Source organism: Scyliorhinus torazame, chromosome 31 (genome assembly GCF_047496885.1).
Source record: "Scyliorhinus torazame isolate Kashiwa2021f chromosome 31, sScyTor2.1, whole genome shotgun sequence".
Lineage (NCBI taxonomy): Eukaryota > Metazoa > Chordata > Chondrichthyes > Carcharhiniformes > Scyliorhinidae > Scyliorhinus > Scyliorhinus torazame.
The window spans coordinates 19,553,628-19,576,796 of NC_092737.1; the positions used below are offsets into that span (position 1 = coordinate 19,553,628).

At 54.3% G+C, this 23,169-nt stretch overlaps 1 protein-coding gene across 1 annotated transcript in view; it reads right to left on the reverse strand.

Moving 5' to 3' along the window:
* The window catches only part of LOC140404747 (mitochondrial 2-oxoglutarate/malate carrier protein), an 84,300-nt gene that overhangs the window by 12,874 nt on the left and 48,257 nt on the right, over positions 1 to 23,169 (reverse strand). Inside the window, exons 2-5 of the mRNA XM_072493458.1 lie at positions 7,557 to 7,709; positions 5,888 to 6,094; positions 2,690 to 2,780; positions 1,711 to 1,801 (exon numbers count right to left, since the gene is read on the reverse strand). Of these exons, the coding sequence (XP_072349559.1) occupies positions 1,711 to 1,801; positions 2,690 to 2,780; positions 5,888 to 6,094; positions 7,557 to 7,709 (542 nt within the window). The remainder of the gene's footprint in view (positions 1 to 1,710; positions 1,802 to 2,689; positions 2,781 to 5,887; positions 6,095 to 7,556; positions 7,710 to 23,169) is intronic.

A 23,169-nucleotide genomic window follows, 5' to 3' on the forward strand; every position in this document is an offset into this window, starting at 1 on the left:
CAGCACGGGGTTAGATACAGAGTAAAGCTCCCTCTGCACTGTCCCCATCAAACACTCCCAGGACAGGTACAGCACGGGTTTAGATACAGACTAAAGCTCCCTCTACACTGTCCACATCAAACACTCCCAGGACAGGTACAGCACGGGGTTAGATACAGAGTAAAGCTCCCTCTACACTGTCCCCATCAGACACTCCCAGGACAGGTACAGCACGGGGTTAGATACAGAGTAAAGCTCCCTCTACACTGTTCCCATCAAACACTCCCAGGACAGGTACAGCACGGGGTTAGATACAGAGTAAAGCTCCCTCTACACTGTCCCCATCAAACACTCCCAGGACAGGTACAGCACAGGGTTAGATACAGAGTAAAGCTCCCTCTACACTGTCCCCATCAAACACTCCCAGGACAGGGACAGCACAGGGTGAGATACAGAGTAAAGCTCCCTCTACATTGTCCCCATCAAACACTCCCTGGACAGGTACAGCACGGGGTTAGATACAGAGTAAAGCTCCCTCTACACTGTCCCCATCAAACACTCCCAGGACAGGTACAGCACGGGGTTAGATACAGAGTAAAGCTCCCTCTACACTGTCCCCATCAAACACTCCCAGGACAGGGACAGCACAGGGTGAGATACAGAGTAAAGCTCCCTCTACACTGTCCCCATCAGACACTCCCAGGACAGGTACTGCACGGAGTTAGATACAGAGTAAAGCTCCCTCTACACTGTCCCCATCAAACACTCCCAGGACAGGTACAGCACGGGGTTAGATACAGAGTAAAGCTCCCTCTACACTGTCCCCATCCAACACTCCCAGGACAGGTACAGCACGGGGTTAGATACAGAGTAAAGCTCCCTCTACACTGTCCCCATCAAACACTCCCAGGACAGGTACAGCATGGGGTTAGATACAGAGTAAAACTCCCTCTACACTGTCCCCATCAAACACTCCCAGGACAGGTACAGCACGGGGTTAGATACAGAGTAAAGCTCCCTCTACACTGTCCCCATCAAACTCTCCCAGGACAGGTACAGCACAGGGTTTGATACAGAGTAAAGCTCCCTCTACACTGTCCCCATCAAACACTCCCAGGGCAGGTACAGCACGGGGTTAGATACAGAGTAAAGCTCCCTCTACACTGTCCCCATCAAACTCTCCCAGGACAGGTACAGCACAGGGTTTGATACAGAGTAAAGCTCCCTCTACACTGTCCCCATCAAACACTCCCAGGGCAGGTACAGCACGGGGTTAGATATAGAGTAAAGCTCCCTCTACACTGTCCCCATCAAACACTCCCAGGACAGGTACAGCACGGGGTTAGATACAGAGTAAAGCTCCCTCTACACTGTCCCCATCAAACACTCCCAGGACAGGTACAGCACGGGGTTAGATACAGAGTAAAGCTCCCTCTACACTGTCCCCATCAAACACTCCCAGGACAGGTACAGCACGGGGTTAGATACAGAGTAAAGCTCCCTCTACACTGACCCCATCAAACATTCCCAGGACAGGTACAGCCCCACATCCCAGTAGCTGTTTTTTTTAGTTGTAGGGCGATGTGTGAAGGCTGATAGCTCAGTGCCCTCGCCACATCAGAGCCCCTGTGTGTGTATGTGTGTGTGTGTGTGTGTGTGGGGGGGGGGGGAAACACCAGGTTGAGATGAAAGAAGCGGAGAGCGACAGGCAGCGAAAGCGGTTGATCTCACCGAGCCCCAGGAGGAATTGCTTGGACTGAGAGTACGACGCCAGCTGGGCTGCATTCACCACCACCGCTCGTGTCATTGTCGGGACACAACCCTGGAGACAGCCAGTGAGGAGGGTGCGAGTTAGTGAGAGTCAGAACCCGCGGCAGTCAGCAACAAAACACACCCGAGACCTGCATTCACGTAGCGCCCTTCACACCCTCAGCACGGCCACTGAGGTGTCGCCGCCGTTATGGTGGAGTACATTCCGTCGCTTGATTGCGCGTGGCAAGACCCCCATATTGAGTGACCATTTTGTTTTTTTGAAGATGATTATAAGGTTTGATTGGTTCGGCTTAGAGGTGGCGGATGTTCCCCATCTTCTAATGAACTTGCTTAGGGGGGGAAAGGTGGCCCTGTGCATAGGTGGCACGGTGGGTTAGCATTGCTGCCTCACAGCGCCAGGGACCCGGGTTCGATTCCGGTCTGGGGTGACTGTCCGTGTGCAGTTTGCGTGTCTTCTCTCCCCCCCCCCCCCCCCCCGCCGTGTCTGCGTGGGTTTCCTCCGGGTGCTCCGGTTTCCTCCCACACTCCAGAGATGTGCAGCTTCGGTGGGGTTATGGGGATAGGGTGGGAGAGGGGGCCCCGGTAGGGGTTTCTCAGAGGGCCGGCGCAGACTCGACGGGCCGAATGGCCTCCTTCTGCACTGTTGGGATTCTACGGAGGAGTAGGAGAAACGGGAGCTGGAGCATTCGGGCCCTCAAGCCTGCTGTCCCATTAAACAGGTTTGGAACTGACCTTCGATCACAACCCCCTTTCCTATATCCTCCCCCCCCCCCGCGTGCCCGAGGATCTGTCGGCCCCCGCTCTTGGAGATGCAGAACACCCATGGCCCTCTGGGGCGCAGGACGCCAAATATTCACAACCCTTCGAGCGGAAAGGAACCTCGTTCCTAAACGACCCACCCGTACCCGGACACTGCCACCACGTTCGGTTAACTCACCCGCCAGAGTGTGATAAGCCCCTCTTCGCGGGTAATGCGAACGAGTGCGTTGAACACGTTTGTGTACCCCCGACGTTGGCCGACAGGTAACCTAGAGCGAGAGAGAGAGAGAGAGACCGGTTTTCAAGTTGAGGGAGGCGGTTCTTGAAAAGGCTGTTCACGCGCATCGCCGCCAATTAAATCAAGCCCCACACAGCTGGATAAAGATTGCTCGAGCTTAGCGGAGATTTAAAAAGGGAGGAGAGTAGCTAAAGAAAGCCTGGGTTCCACGGAGGCTGCGGTTGCAGAAACGATATTGGGGAAATAACAAAATGGCGGAGACGTGAATCAGATATTATGTCTGTCTTCGGAGGAGAAGGTCAGAGCTGTAGGCCCCTGATCAACATCCTGGGGGTTACCATTGATTAGAAACTGAACTGGACCCAGCCACATTAATACTGTGGCTACCAGAGCAGGTCAGAGGCTGGGAATCCTGCGGAGAGTAACTCACCTCCTGACCCCCCCCCCCCCAAAGCCTGTCCACCATCTACAAGGCACAAGTCAGGAGTGTCATGGAATAAAGGACCCGGGTTTGATCCCGGCCCCGGGTCACTGTCCGTATGGAGTTGAAAATGAAATGAAAATCGCTTATTGTCACAAGTAGGCTTCAAACGAAGTTACTGTGAAAAGCCCCTAGTCGCCACATTCCGGCGCCTGTTCGGGGAGGCCGGTACAGGAATCGAACCGTGCTGCTGGCCCGCCTTGGTCGGCTTTAAAAGCCAGCGATTTAGCCCAGTGTGCTAAACCAGCCCCTATGTTTGCACATTCTCCCCGTGTCTACGTGGGTTTCGCCCCCACAACCCAAAGGTGTGCAGGGTAGGTGGATTGGCCGCGCTAAATTGCCCCTGAATTGGAGAAAATGAATTGGGTACTCGAAATTTAGACTAGAAAACACTGGTGCCTCATGGTGCCAGGAATCCGGGTTCGATCCCGGCCCTGGGTCACTGCCTGTGCGGAGTCTGCACGTTCTCCCCCGTGTCTGCGTGGGTTTCCACCGGGTGCTCCGGTTTCCTCCCACAGTCCAAAGATGTGCAGGTTCATAGAAACCCAGGAGTGCAGAAGGAAGCCGTTCGGCCCATCGAGCCTGCACCGACCCCCCAAAAGGGCACCCTCCCCAAGATGTGCAGGATAGGTGGATTGGCCGCGCTAAATTGCCCCTGAATTGGAAAAGAGAATCGGGTACTCTAAATTTTTTTTTTTTTTTTTTTTTAAAAGGAGTGTGAGGGAATACTCTCCACTTGCCTGGATGAGCGCAGCTCCAACAACACTCAAGAAGCTCGACACCATCCAGGACAAAGCAGCCCCGCTTGATTGCTCCCCCCTTCCCCAAACATTCACTCCCTCCACCACCGACGCACAGTGGCAGCCGTGTGCACCGTCTACAAGATGCACGGCAGCAACTCACGAAGGTTCCTCAGGCAGCACCTTCCAAACCCACGACCTCTACCATCTAGAAGGACAAGGGCAGCAGATACCTGGGAACCCCACCGCCTGGAGGTTCCCCTCCGAGTCACTCACCGCCCCGACTGGGAAATATATCGGCCGTTCTTTCACTGTCGCTGGGTCAAAATCCCCTCCCTCCCTAACAGCACTGTGGGTGTACCTACACCTCAGGGACTGCAGCGGCTCAAGTCGGCAGCTCCCCACCACCTTCCCAAAGGGCAATTAGGGTTGGGTAACAAATGCTGGGCCCGGCCAGCGACGCCCACATCCCGTAAAAGAATATCAAACTCAACTCCACTTTCTCACCCGCCCTCCATAATTCCGCAACTGCTTTCGTGTCCAAACATCATCGAGCTTAAATATACTCTTCAGACTATGATCCCGTATTCTAGACTAACCGCCCGGGGGGGGGGGGGGGGGACACAGCACCTATCCTGTCAAGCCCTCTACGAATTTTACACCTTTCATCGAGATCAGCTCTCACTCTGCTAAACGCCAGAGAACATGGGACCATTCTGCTCGAGCCTCCCTCAGTGGGTATGTGGCTATCGGTACTTTCACCAGATGTGCCGGCTGGTTATTCACCCTTCAGCCAGGGGGAAACAGTTTATCTTTATTTGCTCGATCTCAAACTTTCATGACCTTGAACAACGACAACGCTTCTCTTGGCCTTTTTCGCTCGGAGGAGAACAGCCTTTAAGCTTTTGTGAAAAAACGTGAGCCCGCTGTCGGGAGCGATTCGTCGCGCACACACCAGGGAGCTGTTGTCCTCTGCTCTCCATGGCGACGCCTCGACCATCAGTTAACTTGCCAACCAACCAGCGCCATTTCCACATGCAGTGCAATTTGTTGCTCCCTTTGAAATTTGGTGTTCTGTCCTGATGAGTCCAAGGCAAAAAATTTTGACTGGATGGGCGGGATTCTCCACTCCCACGCCGAAGTGGCCGCGCCGGCGTGAATGCCGTCGAGGTTCACGACGGCGCGGAACGGCCCCGGTCCCGACCGATTCAGGCCTTGACAATGGGCCAGGATTGGGCCGCGTCATCTACACGCGCCAGGCCTTGTCGCCCGAGAGAGGTTGCTTTAGAGAGGTTGCCGTCCTCTCTAAATCCGCCCCGCAAGAAGATGGGGGATGGATCTTGCGGGGCCGCGGAAGGAAGGAGGTCCTCCTTCAGAGAGGACGGCCCGACGATCGGTGGGCACCGATCGCGGGCCACCCCACATTCCAGGTGAAGCCCGGTGCAGGATCCCCCCCCCACCCCACAGGCCGCCCCCCCCAGCGTTCACGCACCGCCCACGACGGCGACGACCAGGTGTGGACGGCGCCGGGGGGGGAACCCGCCGTTTTGGCCTGGCCGCTCGGCCCGTCCGGGCCTCAGAATCGCGGGGGTGCCGGAGAATCGCCATTTTGGGTGTCTCCGGCGATTCTCCGGCCTGCGAAACCCGACCGGGCCGTTCCCGCCGCTCGGGAGAATCGAGTGAGGGCGTCGGACCAGCGTCCCCGGAAATTTTGGCGGCCCAGGCGGTTCTCCCAACCGGCGCGGGAGTGGAGAATCGCGCCCGATGTCTCCTTTATATCTTCCTTCTCCGACGGAAGGATCCCGAGCTGACATGTTCACGGTTTCTCCCTCCCCAGGCTGCTGCCTGACCTGCTCGCTCGTTTCCGACAATACCGGGTCTCACGGCCTTACCCCTCTTGCCGTTTTGGGTACGCACCTGCCGTCAGCGGTCATCCTGATCAGCGACACCTCGGCCGGAGTCCCCACGAAGGCGCCGATCGCGCCCGCCGTCATCCCGATGCCGGCTTTGAGGAAGAAGTTGGGCGGAGTCCCGTCGGCTTTGGTGAGTTTCTCGAAGAGGATGGTGTAGATCCCCAGGCGGGTCGTCGTGTAGGTGGCCTGTCGAAGCAAACCGGCAGAGAGGCTGCGGCGGGGGAGGGAGAAAGAGAGCGTCAGGCCGGGTCAAGGGCAGGCAACTGCTGAATGCAGCACTTTCTCCGGCAGGGGGCAGGGAGTGAGAGGCAGTGGTGGCGTTACGATGTGTAGAAGGTGTTTGACAAGAGTTGAGTGGAGGTATCAATGTGGTACTGGAGAGGTTTGGGATTGGGCCTAAGTTTGTGGCTTGGGTTGAACTGCTGTACAAGGCCATTATGTGGAGATGCCGGCGTTGGACTGGGGTGAGCACGGTAAGAAGTCTCACAACACCAGGTTAAAGTCCAACAGGAATCACTAGTGATTTGAAACAAATGTGTTGGGACTTTAACATGGTGTTGTAAGACTTCTTACTATACAAGGATCTGACAGCTTATGTGCGGACGAATGGGACGCAGTCACGGAGTGGAGGGGTTGCCACTTAGGGTGGCGGCAACTCATTTTAGGGACTCGAGGGGTGCAGGTAGCGTGGGATTTAGGGCAGCACGGTAGCACAGGTGGATAGCACTGTGGCTTCACAGCGCCAGGGTCCCGGGGGGGAGGGGGGGGGGGGGGGGATCCGTAAGCTTAACGAGTCTGGTGGGGAGGATGTGGGGTAATGGGATGGTCTCCTTTGTCATTGGTTGGCCAGGTGCAGCCAGCCGAGATGAATATTTCGTCACGGTTTCTGTTCCAGTGTCTGCCGGTCTTTTTGCTACAGGCATCTTTTTCGAGGGGTGGATGGGCTGGGTCTCGTCCTCTGTGTGGGCAGGGAAGGTGGCGAGGGCAAGGAAGGCGGCGCTCCGGAAGGGGCTCTTCCGAATCTGTGGCGCTATCACCGAGCGGCGAATGCAGAGAAGGTGCAGGGCTGGGGGGTGGAGATGGAGGCTTTGTGGGTGCGGATGGAAGCGGGGTCCGGTAAGAGGTCGGGATAGCGGGCGCTGGCAACGGTGGCGGTAGCGCTCACCCCGGGGAGGTATTCCGGGAATCCGGTGGCCACGCGGATGATCTGGGGTTCAGGCTGCAGCGTGAGGAGGGCTTTACGTATAGGCGGGAGCGGAATTTTGCAAGAAAGGTCCGTCCTTCTCGTTGCTGGGAGGAGCAGCTGTCGGTGGGGGTAAGTGTCACAAAGTAGCCGGGACTGAAAGAGAGGGTTACGGGGGGGGGGGGCCTCTCAGGCTGGGTGTGGAGGCCAGATGTGAGCTTCGGTATAAATCCCAGTGCCCTGATCCTCGAGGGTGCCAGCCCGCACCCCATCCGGCAGCAGAGGTGTGCACAGGGGAGAGGGGGGGCGTCAAGTCAGGATTGGGACGATGCCTGCCCTCGCCGAACAGCCGGCCGGCATTCAGGGGACAATCACTGTGATAGTCACAGCCCCAGACGTTTTTTTTTTGGGGGGAGGAGGGGGTGCTGGTCAGTGCGCTACATCAGTTCATCAGTTCACGCCCACAGGGGGCACGAGGCCGCTCGCTTACCCAGTGTAGATCCCTCGGACCCCCTCAGCCTTCAGGATGTTGGAGAGGGCGTGAAAGCTGGTCTTGTACTCTTTCGACCGCCCGCCTTGGCCGCTCAGCTGCATGCGGTTCTTCACCAGGTCCAGGGGCTGGACAAAGAAGGTGGCCCCCATCCTGGGACAGGAAAAAGAAAAAGTGCAACAATGATTCAGGCTGCTCCGGGGGGGGGCCGCCATCCCCAATGGCGGGCGCTGGGAGGCGGCAGCTTGGAGGGTCCGAGTGTGGGAACCCCCGAACGGGACAGAGGTGTCGGGATCAGTACAAGCGGGGAATGACTGACGATACAGAGCCAATGGCATCGTGGGGACATCATTGCGACGGCCAGGGGTGGGGAGGAGGAGAATACGGAGAGGATTTGATTGAGTGAGGGCTGGATGGAGGGAGCCAAGTTTTCACTGACCCCTGGGTCCCCTCGCCCCATCAGAGGAAACACCGCTTGTGACCAATCCTTCGAAACAGGTCAGACGCCCGCAATCAGATCGACCTTCGTGAATCGCGTTTTTTTAAATTAAATCTTTTTATTCGCCACCTTTTCAACAAAACGATAAACAAACCAAAACAGCCCCTCCCAGATTAAACCAGCTCCCCGCTCAATATACACCCGAAACAGCCCCCACAGATTAAACCAGCTCCCCGCTCAATATACACCCGAAACAGCCCCTCCCAGATTAAACCAGCTCAACGCTCAATATACACCCGAAACAGCCCCCCCAGATTAAACCAGCTCCCCGCTCAATATACACCCGAAACAGCCCCTCCCAGATTAAACCAGCTCAACGCTCAATATACAACCAAAACAGCCCCTCCCAGATTAAACCAGCTCCCCGCTCAATATACACCCGAAACAGCCCCTCCCAGATTAAACCAGCTCCCCGCTCAATATACACCCGAAACAGCCCCTCCCAGATTAAACAAGCTCAACGCTCAATATACAACCAAAACAGCCCCTCCCAGATTAAACCAGCTCCCCGCTCAATATACACCCGAAACAGCCCCTCCCAGATTAAACCAGCTCAACGCTCAATATACAACCAAAACAGCCCCTCCCAGATTAAACCAGCTCCCCGCTCAATATACAACCGAAACAGCCCCCCCCAGATTAAACCAGCTCCCCGCTCAATATACACCCGAAACAGCCCCCACAGATTAAACCAGCTCCCCGCTCAATATACACCCGAAACAGCCCCCCCAGATTAAACCAGCTCCCCGCTCAATATACAACCGAAACAGCCCCCACAGATTAAACCAGCTCCCCGCTCAATATACACCCGAAACAGCCCCCACAGATTAAACCAGCTCCCCGCTCAATATACACCCGAAACAGCCCCCCCAGATTAAACCAGCTCCCCGCTCAATATACAACCGGAACAGCCCCCCCAGATTAAACCAGCTCCCCGCTCAAAATACACCCGAAACAGCCCCCTCCCAGATTAAACCAGCTCCCCGCTCAATATACAACCGAAACAGCCCCTCCCAGATTAAACCAGCACCCCGCTCAATATACAACCGAAACAGCCCCTCCCAGATTAAACCAGCTCCCCGCTCAATATACTCCCGAAACAGCCCCTCCCAGATTAAACCAGCTCCCCGCTCAATATACAACCGAAACAGCCCCCACAGATTAAACCAGCTCCCCGCTCAATATACACCCGAAACAGCCCCTCCCAGATTAAACCAGCTCCCCGCTCAATATACACCCGAAACAGCCCCCCCAGATTAAACCAGCTCCCCGCTCAATATACACCCGAAACAGCCCCTCCCAGATTAAACCAGCTCCCCGCTCAATATACACCCGAAACAGCCCCTCCCAGATTAAACCAGCACCCCGCTCAATATACAACCGAAACAGCGCCCCCCAGATTAAACCAGCACCCCGCTCAATATACAACCGAAACAGCCCCTCCCAGATTAAACCAGCTCCCCGCTCAATATACAACCGAAACAGCCCCTCCCAGATTAAACCAGCTCCCCGCTCAATATACTCCCGAAACAGCCCCTCCCAGATTAAACCAGCTCCCCGCTCAATATACAACCGAAACAGCCCCTCCCAGATTAAACCAGCTCCCCGCTCAATATACACCCGAAACAGCCCCCCCCCAGATTAAACCAGCTCCCCGCTCAATATACAACCGAAACAGCCCCTCCCAGATTAAACCAGCTCCCCGCTCAATATACACCCGAAACAGCCCCCCCCAGATTAAACCAGCTCCCCACTCAATATACACCCGAAACAGCCCCTCCCAGATTAAACCAGCTCCCCGCTCAATATACAACCGAAACAGCCCCCCCCCAGATTAAACCAGCTCCCCGCTCAATATACAACCGAAACAGCCCCCCCCCCAGATTAAACCAGCTCCCCGCTCAATATACAACCGAAACAGCCCCTCCCAGATTAAACCAGCTCCCCGCTCAATATACAACCGAAACAGCCCCCCCCCAGATTAAACCAGCTCCCCGCTCAATATACAACCGAAACAGCCCCTCCCAGATTAAACCAGCTCCCCGCTCAATATACACCCGAAACAGCCCCTCCCAGATTAAACCAGCTCCCCGCTCAATATACAACCGAAACAGCCCCCCCAGATTAAACCAGCACCCCGCTCAATATACAACCGAAACAGCCCCCCCAGATTAAACCAGCTCCCCGCTCAATATACAACCGAAACAGCCCCCCCAGATTAAACCCGCTCCCCGCTCAATATACAACCAAAACAGCCCCTCCCAGATTAAACCAGCTCCCCGCTCAATATACACCTGAAACAGCCCCCCCAGATTAAACCAGCACCCCGCTCAATATACACGCGAAACAGCCCCCCCCAGATTAAACCAGCTCCCCGCTCAATATACAACCGAAACAGCCCCCCCAGATTAAACCAGCTCCCCGCTCAATATACAACCGAAACAGCCCCCCCCCAGATTAAACCAGCTCCCCGCTCAATATACAACCGAAACAGCCCCCCCAGATTAAACCAGCTCCCCGCTCAATATACAACCGAAACAGCCCCTCCCAGATTAAACCAGCACCCGCTCAATATACACCCGAAACAGCCCCTCCCAGATTAAACCAGCACCCGCTCAATATACACCCGAAACAGCCCCTCCCAGATTAAACCAGCTCCCCACTCAATATACAACCGAAACAGCCCCTCCCAGATTAAACCAGCACCCGCTCAATATACAACCGAAACAGCCCCTCCCAGATTAAACCAGCTCCCCGCTCAATATACAACCGAAACGGCCCCTCCCAGATTAAACCAGCTCCCCGCTCAATATACAACCGAAACAGCCCCCCCAGATTAAACCAGCTACCCGCTCAATATACAACCGAAACAGCCCCCCCAGATTAAACCAGCTCCCCGCTCAATATACACCCGAAACAGCCCCCCCCAGATTAAACCAGCTCCCCGCTCAATATACAACCGAAACAGCCCCTCCAGATTAAACCAGCTCCCCGCTCAATATACAACCGAATCAGCCCCTCCCAGATTAAACCAGCTCCCCGCTCAATATACAACCGAAACAGCCCCCCCAGATTAAACCAGCTCCCCGCTCAATATACAACCGAAACAGCCCCCCCCCAGATTAAACCAGCTCCCCGCTCAATATACACCCGAAACAGCCCCTCCCAGATTAAACCAGCACCCCGCTCAATATACACCCGAAACAGCCCCTCCCAGATTAAACCAGCTCCCCGCTCAATATACAACCGAAACAGCCCCTCCCAGATTAAACCAGCTCCCCGCTCAATATACACCCGAAACAGCCCCTCCCAGATTAAACCAGCTCCCTGCTCAATATACACCCGAAACAGCCCCTCCCAGATTAAACCAGCTCCCTGCTCAATATACAACCGAAACAGCCCCCCCCAGATTAAACCAGCTCCCTGCTCAATATACACCCGAAACAGCCCCTCCCAGATTAAACCAGCTCCCTGCTCAATATACACCCGAAACAGCCCCCCCAGATTAAACCAGCTCCCTGCTCAATATACAACCGAAACAGCCCCCCCAGATTAAACCAGCTCCCCGCTCAATATACAACCGAAACAGCCCCTCCAGATTAAACCAGCTCCCCGCTCAATATACAACCGAAACAGCCCCTCCCAGATTAAACCAGCTCCCCGCTCAATATACAACCGAAACAGCCCCCCCCCAGATTAAACCAGCTCCCCGCTCAATATACAACCGAAACAGCCGCTCCCAGATTAAACCAGCACCCCGCTCAATGTACAACCGAAACAGCCCCCCCCCAGATTAAACCAGCTCCCCGCTCAATATACACCCGAAACAGCCCCTCCCAGATTAAACCAGCTCCCCGCTCAATATACAACCGAAACAGCCCCCCCAGATTAAACCAGCACCCCGCTCAATATACAACCGAAACAGCCCCCCCAGATTAAACCAGCTCCCCGCTCAATATACAACCGAAACAGCCCCCCCAGATTAAACCCGCTCCCCGCTCAATATACAACCAAAACAGCCCCTCCCAGATTAAACCAGCTCCCCGCTCAATATACACCTGAAACAGCCCCCCCCAGATTAAACCAGCACCCCGCTCAATATACACGCGAAACAGCCCCCCCCAGATTAAACCAGCTCCCCGCTCAATATACAACCGAAACAGCCCCCCCAGATTAAACCAGCTCCCCGCTCAATATACAACCGAAACAGCCCCCCCCCCAGATTAAACCAGCTCCCCGCTCAATATACAACCGAAACAGCCCCCCCAGATTAAACCAGCTCCCCGCTCAATATACAACCGAAACAGCCCCTCCCAGATTAAACCAGCACCCGCTCAATATACACCCGAAACAGCCCCTCCCAGATTAAACCAGCACCCGCTCAATATACACCCGAAACAGCCCCTCCCAGATTAAACCAGCTCCCCACTCAATATACAACCGAAACAGCCCCTCCCAGATTAAACCAGCACCCGCTCAATATACAACCGAAACAGCCCCTCCCAGATTAAACCAGCTCCCCGCTCAATATACAACCGAAACGGCCCCTCCCAGATTAAACCAGCCCCCCGCTCAATATACAACCGAAACAGCCCCCCCAGATTAAACCAGCTACCCGCTCAATATACAACCGAAACAGCCCCCCCAGATTAAACCAGCTCCCCGCTCAATATACACCCGAAACAGCCCCCCCCAGATTAAACCAGCTCCCCGCTCAATATACAACCGAAACAGCCCCTCCAGATTAAACCAGCTCCCCGCTCAATATACAACCGAATCAGCCCCTCCCAGATTAAACCAGCTCCCCGCTCAATATACAACCGAAACAGCCCCCCCAGATTAAACCAGCTCCCCGCTCAATATACAACCGAAACAGCCCCCCCCCAGATTAAACCAGCTCCCCGCTCAATATACACCCGAAACAGCCCCTCCCAGATTAAACCAGCACCCCACTCAATATACACCCGAAACAGCCCCTCCCAGATTAAACCAGCTCCCCGCTCAATATACAACCGAAACAGCCCCTCCCAGATTAAACCAGCTCCCCGCTCAATATACACCCGAAACAGCCCCTCCCAGATTAAACCAGCTCCCTGCTCAATATACAACCGAAACAGCCCCCCCAGATTAAACCAGCTCCCCGCTCAATATACAACCGAAACAGCCCCTCCAGATTAAACCAGCTCCCCGCTCAATATACACCCGAAACAGCCCCCCAGATTAAACCAGCTCCCTGCTCAATATACAACCGAAACGGCCCCTCCCAGATTAAACCAGCTCCCCGCTCAATATACACCCGAAACAGCCCCTCCCAGATTAAACCAACTCCCCGCTCAATATACACCCGAAACAGCCCCCCCAGATTAAACCAGCTCCCCGCTCAATATACACCCGAAACAGCCCCCCCCAGATTAAACCAGCTCCCCGCTCAATGTACACCCGAAACAGCCCCCCCCAGATTAAACCAGCTCCCCGCTCAATATACACCCGAAACAGCCCCCCAGATTAAACCAGCTCCCCGCTCAATATACAACCGAAACAGCCCCTCCCAGATTAAACCAGCTCCCCGCTCAATATACAACCGAAACAGCCCCTCCCAGATTAAACCAGCACCCCGCTCAATATACACCCGAAACAGACCCCCCCAGATTAAACCAGCTCCCCGCTCAATATACACCCGAAACAGACCCCCCCAGATTAAACCAGCTCCCCGCTCAATATACACCCGAAACAGCCCCCCCAGATTAAACCAGCTCCCCGCTCAATATACAACCGAAACAGCCCCTCCCAGATTAAACCAGCTCCCGCTCAATATACAACCGAAACAGCCCCTCCCAGATTAAACCAGCTCACCGCTCAATATACAACCGAAACAGCCCCCCCAGATTAAACCAGCACCCCGCTCAATATACAACCGAAACAGCCCCCCCAGATTAAACCAGCACCCTGCTCAATATACAACCGAAACAGCCCCCCCAGATTAAACCAGCTCCCCACTCAATATACACCCGAAACAGCCCCCCCAGATTAAACCAGCTCGCCGCTCAATATACACCCGAAACAGCCCCTCCCAGATTAAACCAGCTCCCCGCTCAATATACAACCGAAACAGCCCCCTCCCAGATTAAACCAGCACCGCGCTCAATATACAACCGAAACAGCCCCCCCCAGATTAAACCAGCTCCCCGCTCAATATACACCCGAAACAGCCCCCCCAGATTAAACCAGCTCCCCGCTCAATATACAACCGAAACAGCCCCCCCCAGATTAAACCAGCTCCCCGCTCAATATACAACCGAAACAGCCCCTCCCAGATTAAACCAGCACCGCGCTCAATATACAAACGAAACAGCCCCTCCCAGATTAAACCAGCTCCCCGCTCAATATACACCCGAAACAGCCCCCCCCAGATTAAACCAGCACCCCGCTCAATATACAACCGAAACAGCCCCTCCCAGATTAAACCAGCACCGCGCTCAATATACACCCGAAACAGCCCCTCCCAGATTAAACCAGCACCCGCTCAATATACACCCGAAACAGCCCCTCCCATATTAAACCAGCACCCGCTCAATATACACCCGAAACAGCCCCCCCAGATTAAACCAGCTCCCCGCTCAATATACAAACGAAACAGCCCCTCCCAGATTAAACCAGCTCCCCGCTCAATATACAAACGAAACAGCCCCTCCCAGATTAAACCAGCACCCGCTCAATATACAAACGAAACAGCCCCTCCCAGATTAAACCAGCTCCCCGCTCAATATACAACCGAAACAGCCCCTCCCAGATTAAACCAGCACCCGCTCAATATACAAACGAAACAGCCCCTCCCAGATTAAACCAGCTCCCCGCTCAATATACACCCGAAACAGCCCCTCCCAGATTAAACCAGCACCCGCTCAATATACACCCGAAACAGCCCCTCCCAGATTAAACCAGCTCCCCACTCAATATACAACCGAAACAGCCCCTCCCAGATTAAACCAGCACCCGCTCAATATACAACCGAAACAGCCCCTCCCAGATTAAACCAGCTCCCCGCTCAATATACAACCGAAACGGCCCCTCCCAGATTAAACCAGCTCCCCGCTCAATATACAACCGAAACAGCCCCCCCAGATTAAACCAGCTACCCGCTCAATATACAACCGAAACAGCCCCCCCAGATTAAACCAGCTCCCCGCTCAATATACACCCGAAACAGCCCCCCCCAGATTAAACCAGCTCCCCGCTCAATATACAACCGAAACAGCCCCTCCAGATTAAACCAGCTCCCCGCTCAATATACAACCGAATCAGCCCCTCCCAGATTAAACCAGCTCCCCGCTCAATATACAACCGAAACAGCCCCCCCAGATTAAACCAGCTCCCCGCTCAATATACAACCGAAACAGCCCCCCCCCAGATTAAACCAGCTCCCCGCTCAATATACACCCGAAACAGCCCCTCCCAGATTAAACCAGCACCCCACTCAATATACACCCGAAACAGCCCCTCCCAGATTAAACCAGCTCCCCGCTCAATATACAACCGAAACAGCCCCTCCCAGATTAAACCAGCTCCCCGCTCAATATACACCCGAAACAGCCCCTCCCAGATTAAACCAGCTCCCTGCTCAATATACAACCGAAACAGCCCCCCCAGATTAAACCAGCTCCCCGCTCAATATACAACCGAAACAGCCCCTCCAGATTAAACCAGCTCCCCGCTCAATATACACCCGAAACAGCCCCCCAGATTAAACCAGCTCCCTGCTCAATATACAACCGAAACGGCCCCTCCCAGATTAAACCAGCTCCCCGCTCAATATACACCCGAAACAGCCCCTCCCAGATTAAACCAACTCCCCGCTCAATATACACCCGAAACAGCCCCCCCAGATTAAACCAGCTCCCCGCTCAATATACACCCGAAACAGCCCCCCCCAGATTAAACCAGCTCCCCGCTCAATGTACACCCGAAACAGCCCCCCCCAGATTAAACCAGCTCCCCGCTCAATATACACCCGAAACAGCCCCCCCAGATTAAACCAGCTCCCCGCTCAATATACAACCGAAACAGCCCCTCCCAGATTAAACCAGCTCCCCGCTCAATATACAACCGAAACAGCCCCTCCCAGATTAAACCAGCACCCCGCTCAATATACACCCGAAACAGACCCCCCCAGATTAAACCAGCTCCCCGCTCAATATACACCCGAAACAGACCCCCCCAGATTAAACCAGCTCCCCGCTCAATATACACCCGAAACAGCCCCCCCAGATTAAACCAGCTCCCCGCTCAATATACAACCGAAACAGCCCCTCCCAGATTAAACCAGCTCCCGCTCAATATACAACCGAAACAGCCCCTCCCAGATTAAACCAGCTGACCGCTCAATATACAACCGAAACAGCCCCCCCAGATTAAACCAGCACCCCGCTCAATATACAACCGAAACAGCCCCCCCAGATTAAACCAGCACCCCGCTCAATATACAACCGAAACAGCCCCCCCAGATTAAACCAGCTCCCCACTCAATATACACCCGAAACAGCCCCCCCAGATTAAACCAGCTCGCCGCTCAATATACACCCGAAACAGCCCCTCCCAGATTAAACCAGCTCCCCGCTCAATATACAACCGAAACAGCCCCCTCCCAGATTAAACCAGCACCGCGCTCAATATACAACCGAAACAGCCCCCCCCAGATTAAACCAGCTCCCCGCTCAATATACACCCGAAACAGCCCCCCCAGATTAAACCAGCTCCCCGCTCAATATACAACCGAAACAGCCCCCCCCAGATTAAACCAGCTCCCCGCTCAATATACAACCGAAACAGCCCCTCCCAGATTAAACCAGCACCGCGCTCAATATACAAACGAAACAGCCCCTCCCAGATTAAACCAGCTCCCCGCTCAATATACACCCGAAACAGCCCCTCCCAGATTAAACCAGCACCCGCTCAATATACACCCGAAACAGCCCCTCCCATATTAAACCAGCACCCGCTCAATATACACCCGAAACAGCCCCCCCAGATTAAACCAGCTCCCCGCTCAATATACAAACGAAACAGCCCCTCCCAGATTAAACCAGCTCCCCGCTCAATATACAAACGAAACAGCCCCTCCCAGATTAAACCAGCACCCGCTCAATATACAAACGAAACAGCCCCTCCCAGATTAAACCAGCTCCCCGCTCAATATACAACCGAAACAGCCCCTCCCAGATTAAACCAGCACCCGCTCAATATACAAACGAAACAGCCCCTCCCAGATTAAACCAGCTCCCCGCTCAATATACAACCGAAACAGCCCCCCCCAGATTAAACCAGCTCCCCGCTCAATATACAACCGAAACAGCCCCCCCAGATTAAACCAGCTCCCCGCTCAATATACACCCGAAACAGCCCCTCCCAGATTAAACCAGCTCCCCACTCAATATACAACCGAAACAGCCCCTCCCAGATTAAACCAGCTCCCCGCTCAATATACAACCGAAACAGCCCCTCCCAGATTAAACCATCTCCCCGCTCAATATACACCCGAAACAGCCCCCCCCAGATTAAACCAGCTCCCCGCTCAATATACACCCGAAACAGCCCCTCCCAGATTAAACCAGCACCGCGCTCAATATACAAACGAAACAGCCCCTCCAGATTAAACCAGCTCCCCGCTCAATATACACCCGAAACAGACCCCCCAGATTAAACCAGCACCGCGCTCAATATACACCCGAAACAGCCCCTCCCAGATTAAACCAGCACCCCGCTCAATATACACCCGAAACAGCCCCTCCCAGATTAAACCAGCTCCCCGCTCAATATACAACCGAAACAGCCCCTCCCAGATTAAACCAGCTCCCCGCTCAATATACAACCGAAACAGCCCCTCCCAGATTAAACCAGCTCCCCGCTCAATATACAACCGAAACAGCCCCTCCCAGATTAAACCAGCACCCGCTCAATATACACCCGAAACAGCCCCTCCCAGATTAAACCAGCACCCCGCTCAATATACACCCGAAACAGCCCCCCCAGATTAAACCAGCTCCCCGCTCAATATACACCCGAAACAGCCCCTCCAGATTAAACCAGCTCCCCGCTCAATATACAACCGAAACAGCCCCCCCAGATTAAACCAGCTCCCCGCTCAATATACAACCGAAACAGCCCCTCCCAGATTAAACCAGCTCCCCGCTCAATATACACCCGAAACAGCCCCTCCCAGATTAAACCAGCTCCCCGCTCAATATACACCCGAAACAGCCCCTCCCAGATTAAACCAGCTCCCCGCTCAATATACAACCGAAACAGCCCCTCCCAGATTAAACCAGCTCCCCGCTCAATATACACCCGAAACAGCCCCTCCCAGATTAAACCAGCTCCCCGCTCAATATACACCCGAAACAGCCCCTCCCAGATTAAACCAGCTCCCCGCTCAATATACAAACGAAACAGCCCCTCCCAGATTAAACCAGCTCCCCGCTCAATATACAACCGAAACAGCCCCTCCCAGATTAAACCAGCACCCGCTCAATATACAAACGAAACAGCCCCTCCCAGATTAAACCAGCACCCGCTCAATATACACCCGAAACAGCCCCTCCCAGATTAAACCAGCTCCCCGCTCAATATACAACCGAAACAGCCCCCCCAGATTAAACCAGCACCGCGCTCAATATACAAACGAAACAGCCCCTCCCAGATTAAACCAGCTCCCCGCTCAATATACAACCGAAACAGCCCCTCCCAGATTAAACCAGCTCCCCGCTCAATATACAACCGAAACAGCCCCTCCCAGATTAAACCAGCACCGCGCTCAATATACAAACGAAACAGCCCCTCCCAGATTAAACCAGCTCCCCGCTCAATATACACCCGAAACAGCCCCTCCCAGATTAAACCAGCACCCGCTCAATATACAACCAAAACAGCCCCTCCCAGATTAAACCAGCACCCGCTCAATATACAACCGAAACAGCCCCTCCCAGATTAAACCCGCTCCTCGCTCAATATACAACCGAAACAGCCCCTCCCAGATTAAACCAGCACCCGCTCAATATACACCCGAAACAGCCCCCCCAGATTAAACCAGCTCCCCGCTCAATTTTCACCCGAAACAGCCCCTCCCAGATTAAACCAGCACCCGCTCAATATACAACCGAAACAGCCCCCCCCAGATTAAACCAGCTCCCCGCTCAATATACACCCGAAACAGCCCCTCCCAGATTAAACCAGCACCCGCTCAATATACAACCGAAACAGCCCCCCCCAGATTAAACCAGCTCCCCGCTCAATATACAACCGAAACAGCCCCCCCCAGATTAAACCAGCACCCGCTCAATATACAACCGAAACAGCCCCCCCAGATTAAACCAGCACCCCGCTCAATATACACCCGAAACAGCCCCCCCCAGATTAAACCAGCACCCGCTCAATATACAACCGAAACAGCCCATCCCAGATTAAACCAGCACCCCGCTCAATATACAACCGAAACAGCCCCTCCCAGATTAAACCAGCTCCCCGCTCAATATACAACCGAAACAGCCCCCCCCCAGATTAAACCAGCTACCCGCTCAATATACAACCGAAACAGCCCCTCCCAGATTAAACCAGCTCTCCGCTCAATATACAACCGAAACAGGCCCCCCAGATTAAACCAGCTCCCCGCTCAATATACACCCGAAACAGCCCCCCCAGATTAAACCAGCTCCCCGCTCAATATACACCCGAAACAGCCCCCCCAGATTAAACCAGCTCCCCGCTCAATATACACCCGAAACAGCCCCCCCAGATTAAACCAGCTCCCCGCTCAATATACACCAGAAACAGGCCCCCCAGATTAAACCAGCACCCGCTCAATATACAACGGAAACAGCCCCTCCCAGATTAAACCAGCACCCGCTCAATATACAACCGAAACAGCCCCTCCCAGATTAAACCAGCTCCCCGCTCAATATACAACCGAAACAGCCCCTCCCAGATTAAACCAGCTCTCCGCTCAATATACAACCGAAACAGCCCCTCCCAGATTAAACCAGCTCTCCGCTCAATATACAACCGAAACAGCCCCTCCCAGATTAAACCAGCTCTCCGCTCAATATACAACCGAAACAGCCCCTCCCAGATTAAACCAGCTCTCCGCTCAATATACAACCGAGACAGCCCCTCCCAGATTAAACCAGCTCCCCGCTCAATATACAACCGAAACAGCCCCTCCCAGATTAAACCAGCTCTCCGCTCAATATACAACCGAAACAGGCCCCCCAGATTAAACCAGCTCCCCGCTCAATATACACCCGAAACAGCCCCCCCCAGATTAAACCAGCTCCCCGCTCAATATACAACCGAAACAGCCCCCCCAGATTAAACCAGCTCTCCGCTCAATATACAACCGAAACAGCCCCCCCCAGATTAAACCAGCTCCCCGCTCAATATACAACCGAAACAGCCCCTCCCAGATTAAACCAGCTCCCCGCTCAATATACAACCGAAACAGCCCCTCCCAGATTAAACCAGCTCTCCGCTCAATATACAACCGAAACAGGCCCCCCAGATTAAACCAGCTCCCCGCTCAATATACACCCGAAACAGCCCCCCCAGATTAAACCAGCTCCCCGCTCAATATACAACCGAAACAGCCCCCCCAGATTAAACCAGCTCTCCGCTCAATATACAACCGAAACAGCCCCCCCCAGATTAAACCAGCTCCCCGCTCAATATACAACCGAAACAGCCCCTCCCAGATTAAACCAGCTCCCCGCTCAATATACACCCGAAACAGCCCCTCCCAGATTAAACCAGCTCCCCGCTCAATATACAACCGAAACAGCCCCCCCCAGATTAAACCAGCTCCCCGCTCAATATACAACCGAAACAGCCCCTCCCAGATTAAACCAGCACCCCGCTCAATATACAACCGAAACAGCCCCTCCCAGATTAAACCAGCTCCCCGCTCAATATACAACCGAAAATGCCCCTCCCAGATTAAACCAGCTCCCCGCTCAATATACAACCGAAACAGCCCCCCCCAGATTAAACCAGCACCGCGCTCAATATACAACCGACACAGCCCCTCCCAGATTAAACCAGCACCCCGCTCAATATACACCCGAAACAGCCCCCCCCCAGATTAAACCAGCTCCCCGCTCAATATACACCCGAAACAGCCCCCCCAGATTAAACCAGCACCCCGCTCAATATACAACCGAAACAGCCACCTCCCAGATTAAACCAGCTCCCCGCTCAATATACAACCGTAACAGCCCCTCCCAGATTAAACCAGCACCCCGCTCAATATACACCCGAAACAGCCCCCCCAGATTAAACCAGCTCCCCGCTCAATATACACCCGAAACAGCCCCCCCCCAGATTAAACCAGCACCTGCTCAATATACAACCGAAACAGCCCCCCCCCCCAGATTAAACCACCTCCCCGCTCAATATACAACCGAAACAGCCCCTCCCAGATTAAACCAGCACCCCACTCAATATACAACCAAAACAGCCCCCCCAGATTAAACCAGCTCCCCGCTCAATATACAACCGAAACAGCCCCTCCCAGATTAAACCAGCACCCGCTCAATATACAACCGAAACAGCCCCTCCCAGATTAAACCAGCTCCCCGCTCAATATACACCCGAAACAGCCCCCCCAGATTAAAACAGCACCCACTCAATATACACCCGAAACAGCCCCCCCAGATTAAACCAGCACCCGCTCAATATACAACCGAAACAGCCCCCCCAGATTAAACCAGCACCCCACTCAATATACAACCGAAACAGCCCCCCAGATTAAACCAGCTCCCCGCGCAATATACAACCGAAACAGCCCCCCCAGATTAAACCAGCTCCCCGCTCAATATACAACCGAAACAGCCCCTCCCAGATTAAACCAGCTCCCCGCTCAATATACACCCGAAACAGCCCCTCCCAGATTAAACCAGCTCCCCGCTCAATATACACCCGAAACAGCCCCTCCCAGATTAAACCAGCAACCCGCTCAATATACACCCGAAACAGCCCCTCCCAGATTAAACCAGCTCCCCGCTCAATATACAACCGAAACTGCCCCTCCCAGATTAAACCAGCACCCCGCTCAATATACACCCGAAACAGCCCCCCCAGATTAAACCAGCACCCCACTCAATATACACCCGAAACAGCCCCCCCAGATTAAACCAGCACCCCGCTCAATATACACCCGAAACAGCCCCTCCCAGATTAAACCAGCTCCCCGCTCAATATACACCCGAAACAGCCCCCCCAGATTAAACCAGCTCCCCGCTCAATATACAACCGAAACAGCCCCCCCCAGATTAAACCAGCACCCCGCTCAATATACACCCGAAACAGCCCCCCCAGATTAAACCAGCACCCCGCTCAATATACACCCGAAACAGCCCCTCCCAGATTAAACCAGCTCCCCGCTCAATATACACCCGAAACAGCCCCCCCAGATTAAACCAGCACCCCGCTCAATATACACCCGAAACAGCCCCCCCAGATTAAACCAGCTCCCCGCTCAATATACAACCGAAACAGCCCCCCCAGATTAAATCAGCTCCCCGCTCAATATACACCCGAAACAGCCCCCCCAGATTAAACCAGCACCCACTCAATATACACCCGAAACAGCCCCCCCAGATTAAACCAGCACCCGCTCAATATACAACCGAAACAGCCCCTCCCAGATTAAACCAGCTCCCCGCTCAATATACAACCCGAAACAGCCCCTCCCAGATTAAATCAGCTCCCCGCTCAATATACACCCGAAACAGCCCCCCCAGATTAAACCAGCACCCACTCAATATACACCCGAAACAGCCGCCCCAGATTAAACCAGCACCCCGCTCAATATACAACCGAAACAGTCCCCCCCAGATTAAGCCAGCACCCCGCTCAATATACAACCGAAACAGCCCCCCCAGATTAAACCAGCTCCCCGCTCAATATACACCCGAAACAGCCCCCCCAGATTAAACCAGCTCCCCGCTCAATATACAACCGAAACAGCCCCCCCAGATTAAACCAGCTCCCCGCTCAATATACACCCGAAACAGCCCCCCGAGATTAAACCAGCTCCCCGCTCAATATACAACCGAAACAGCCCCTCCCAGA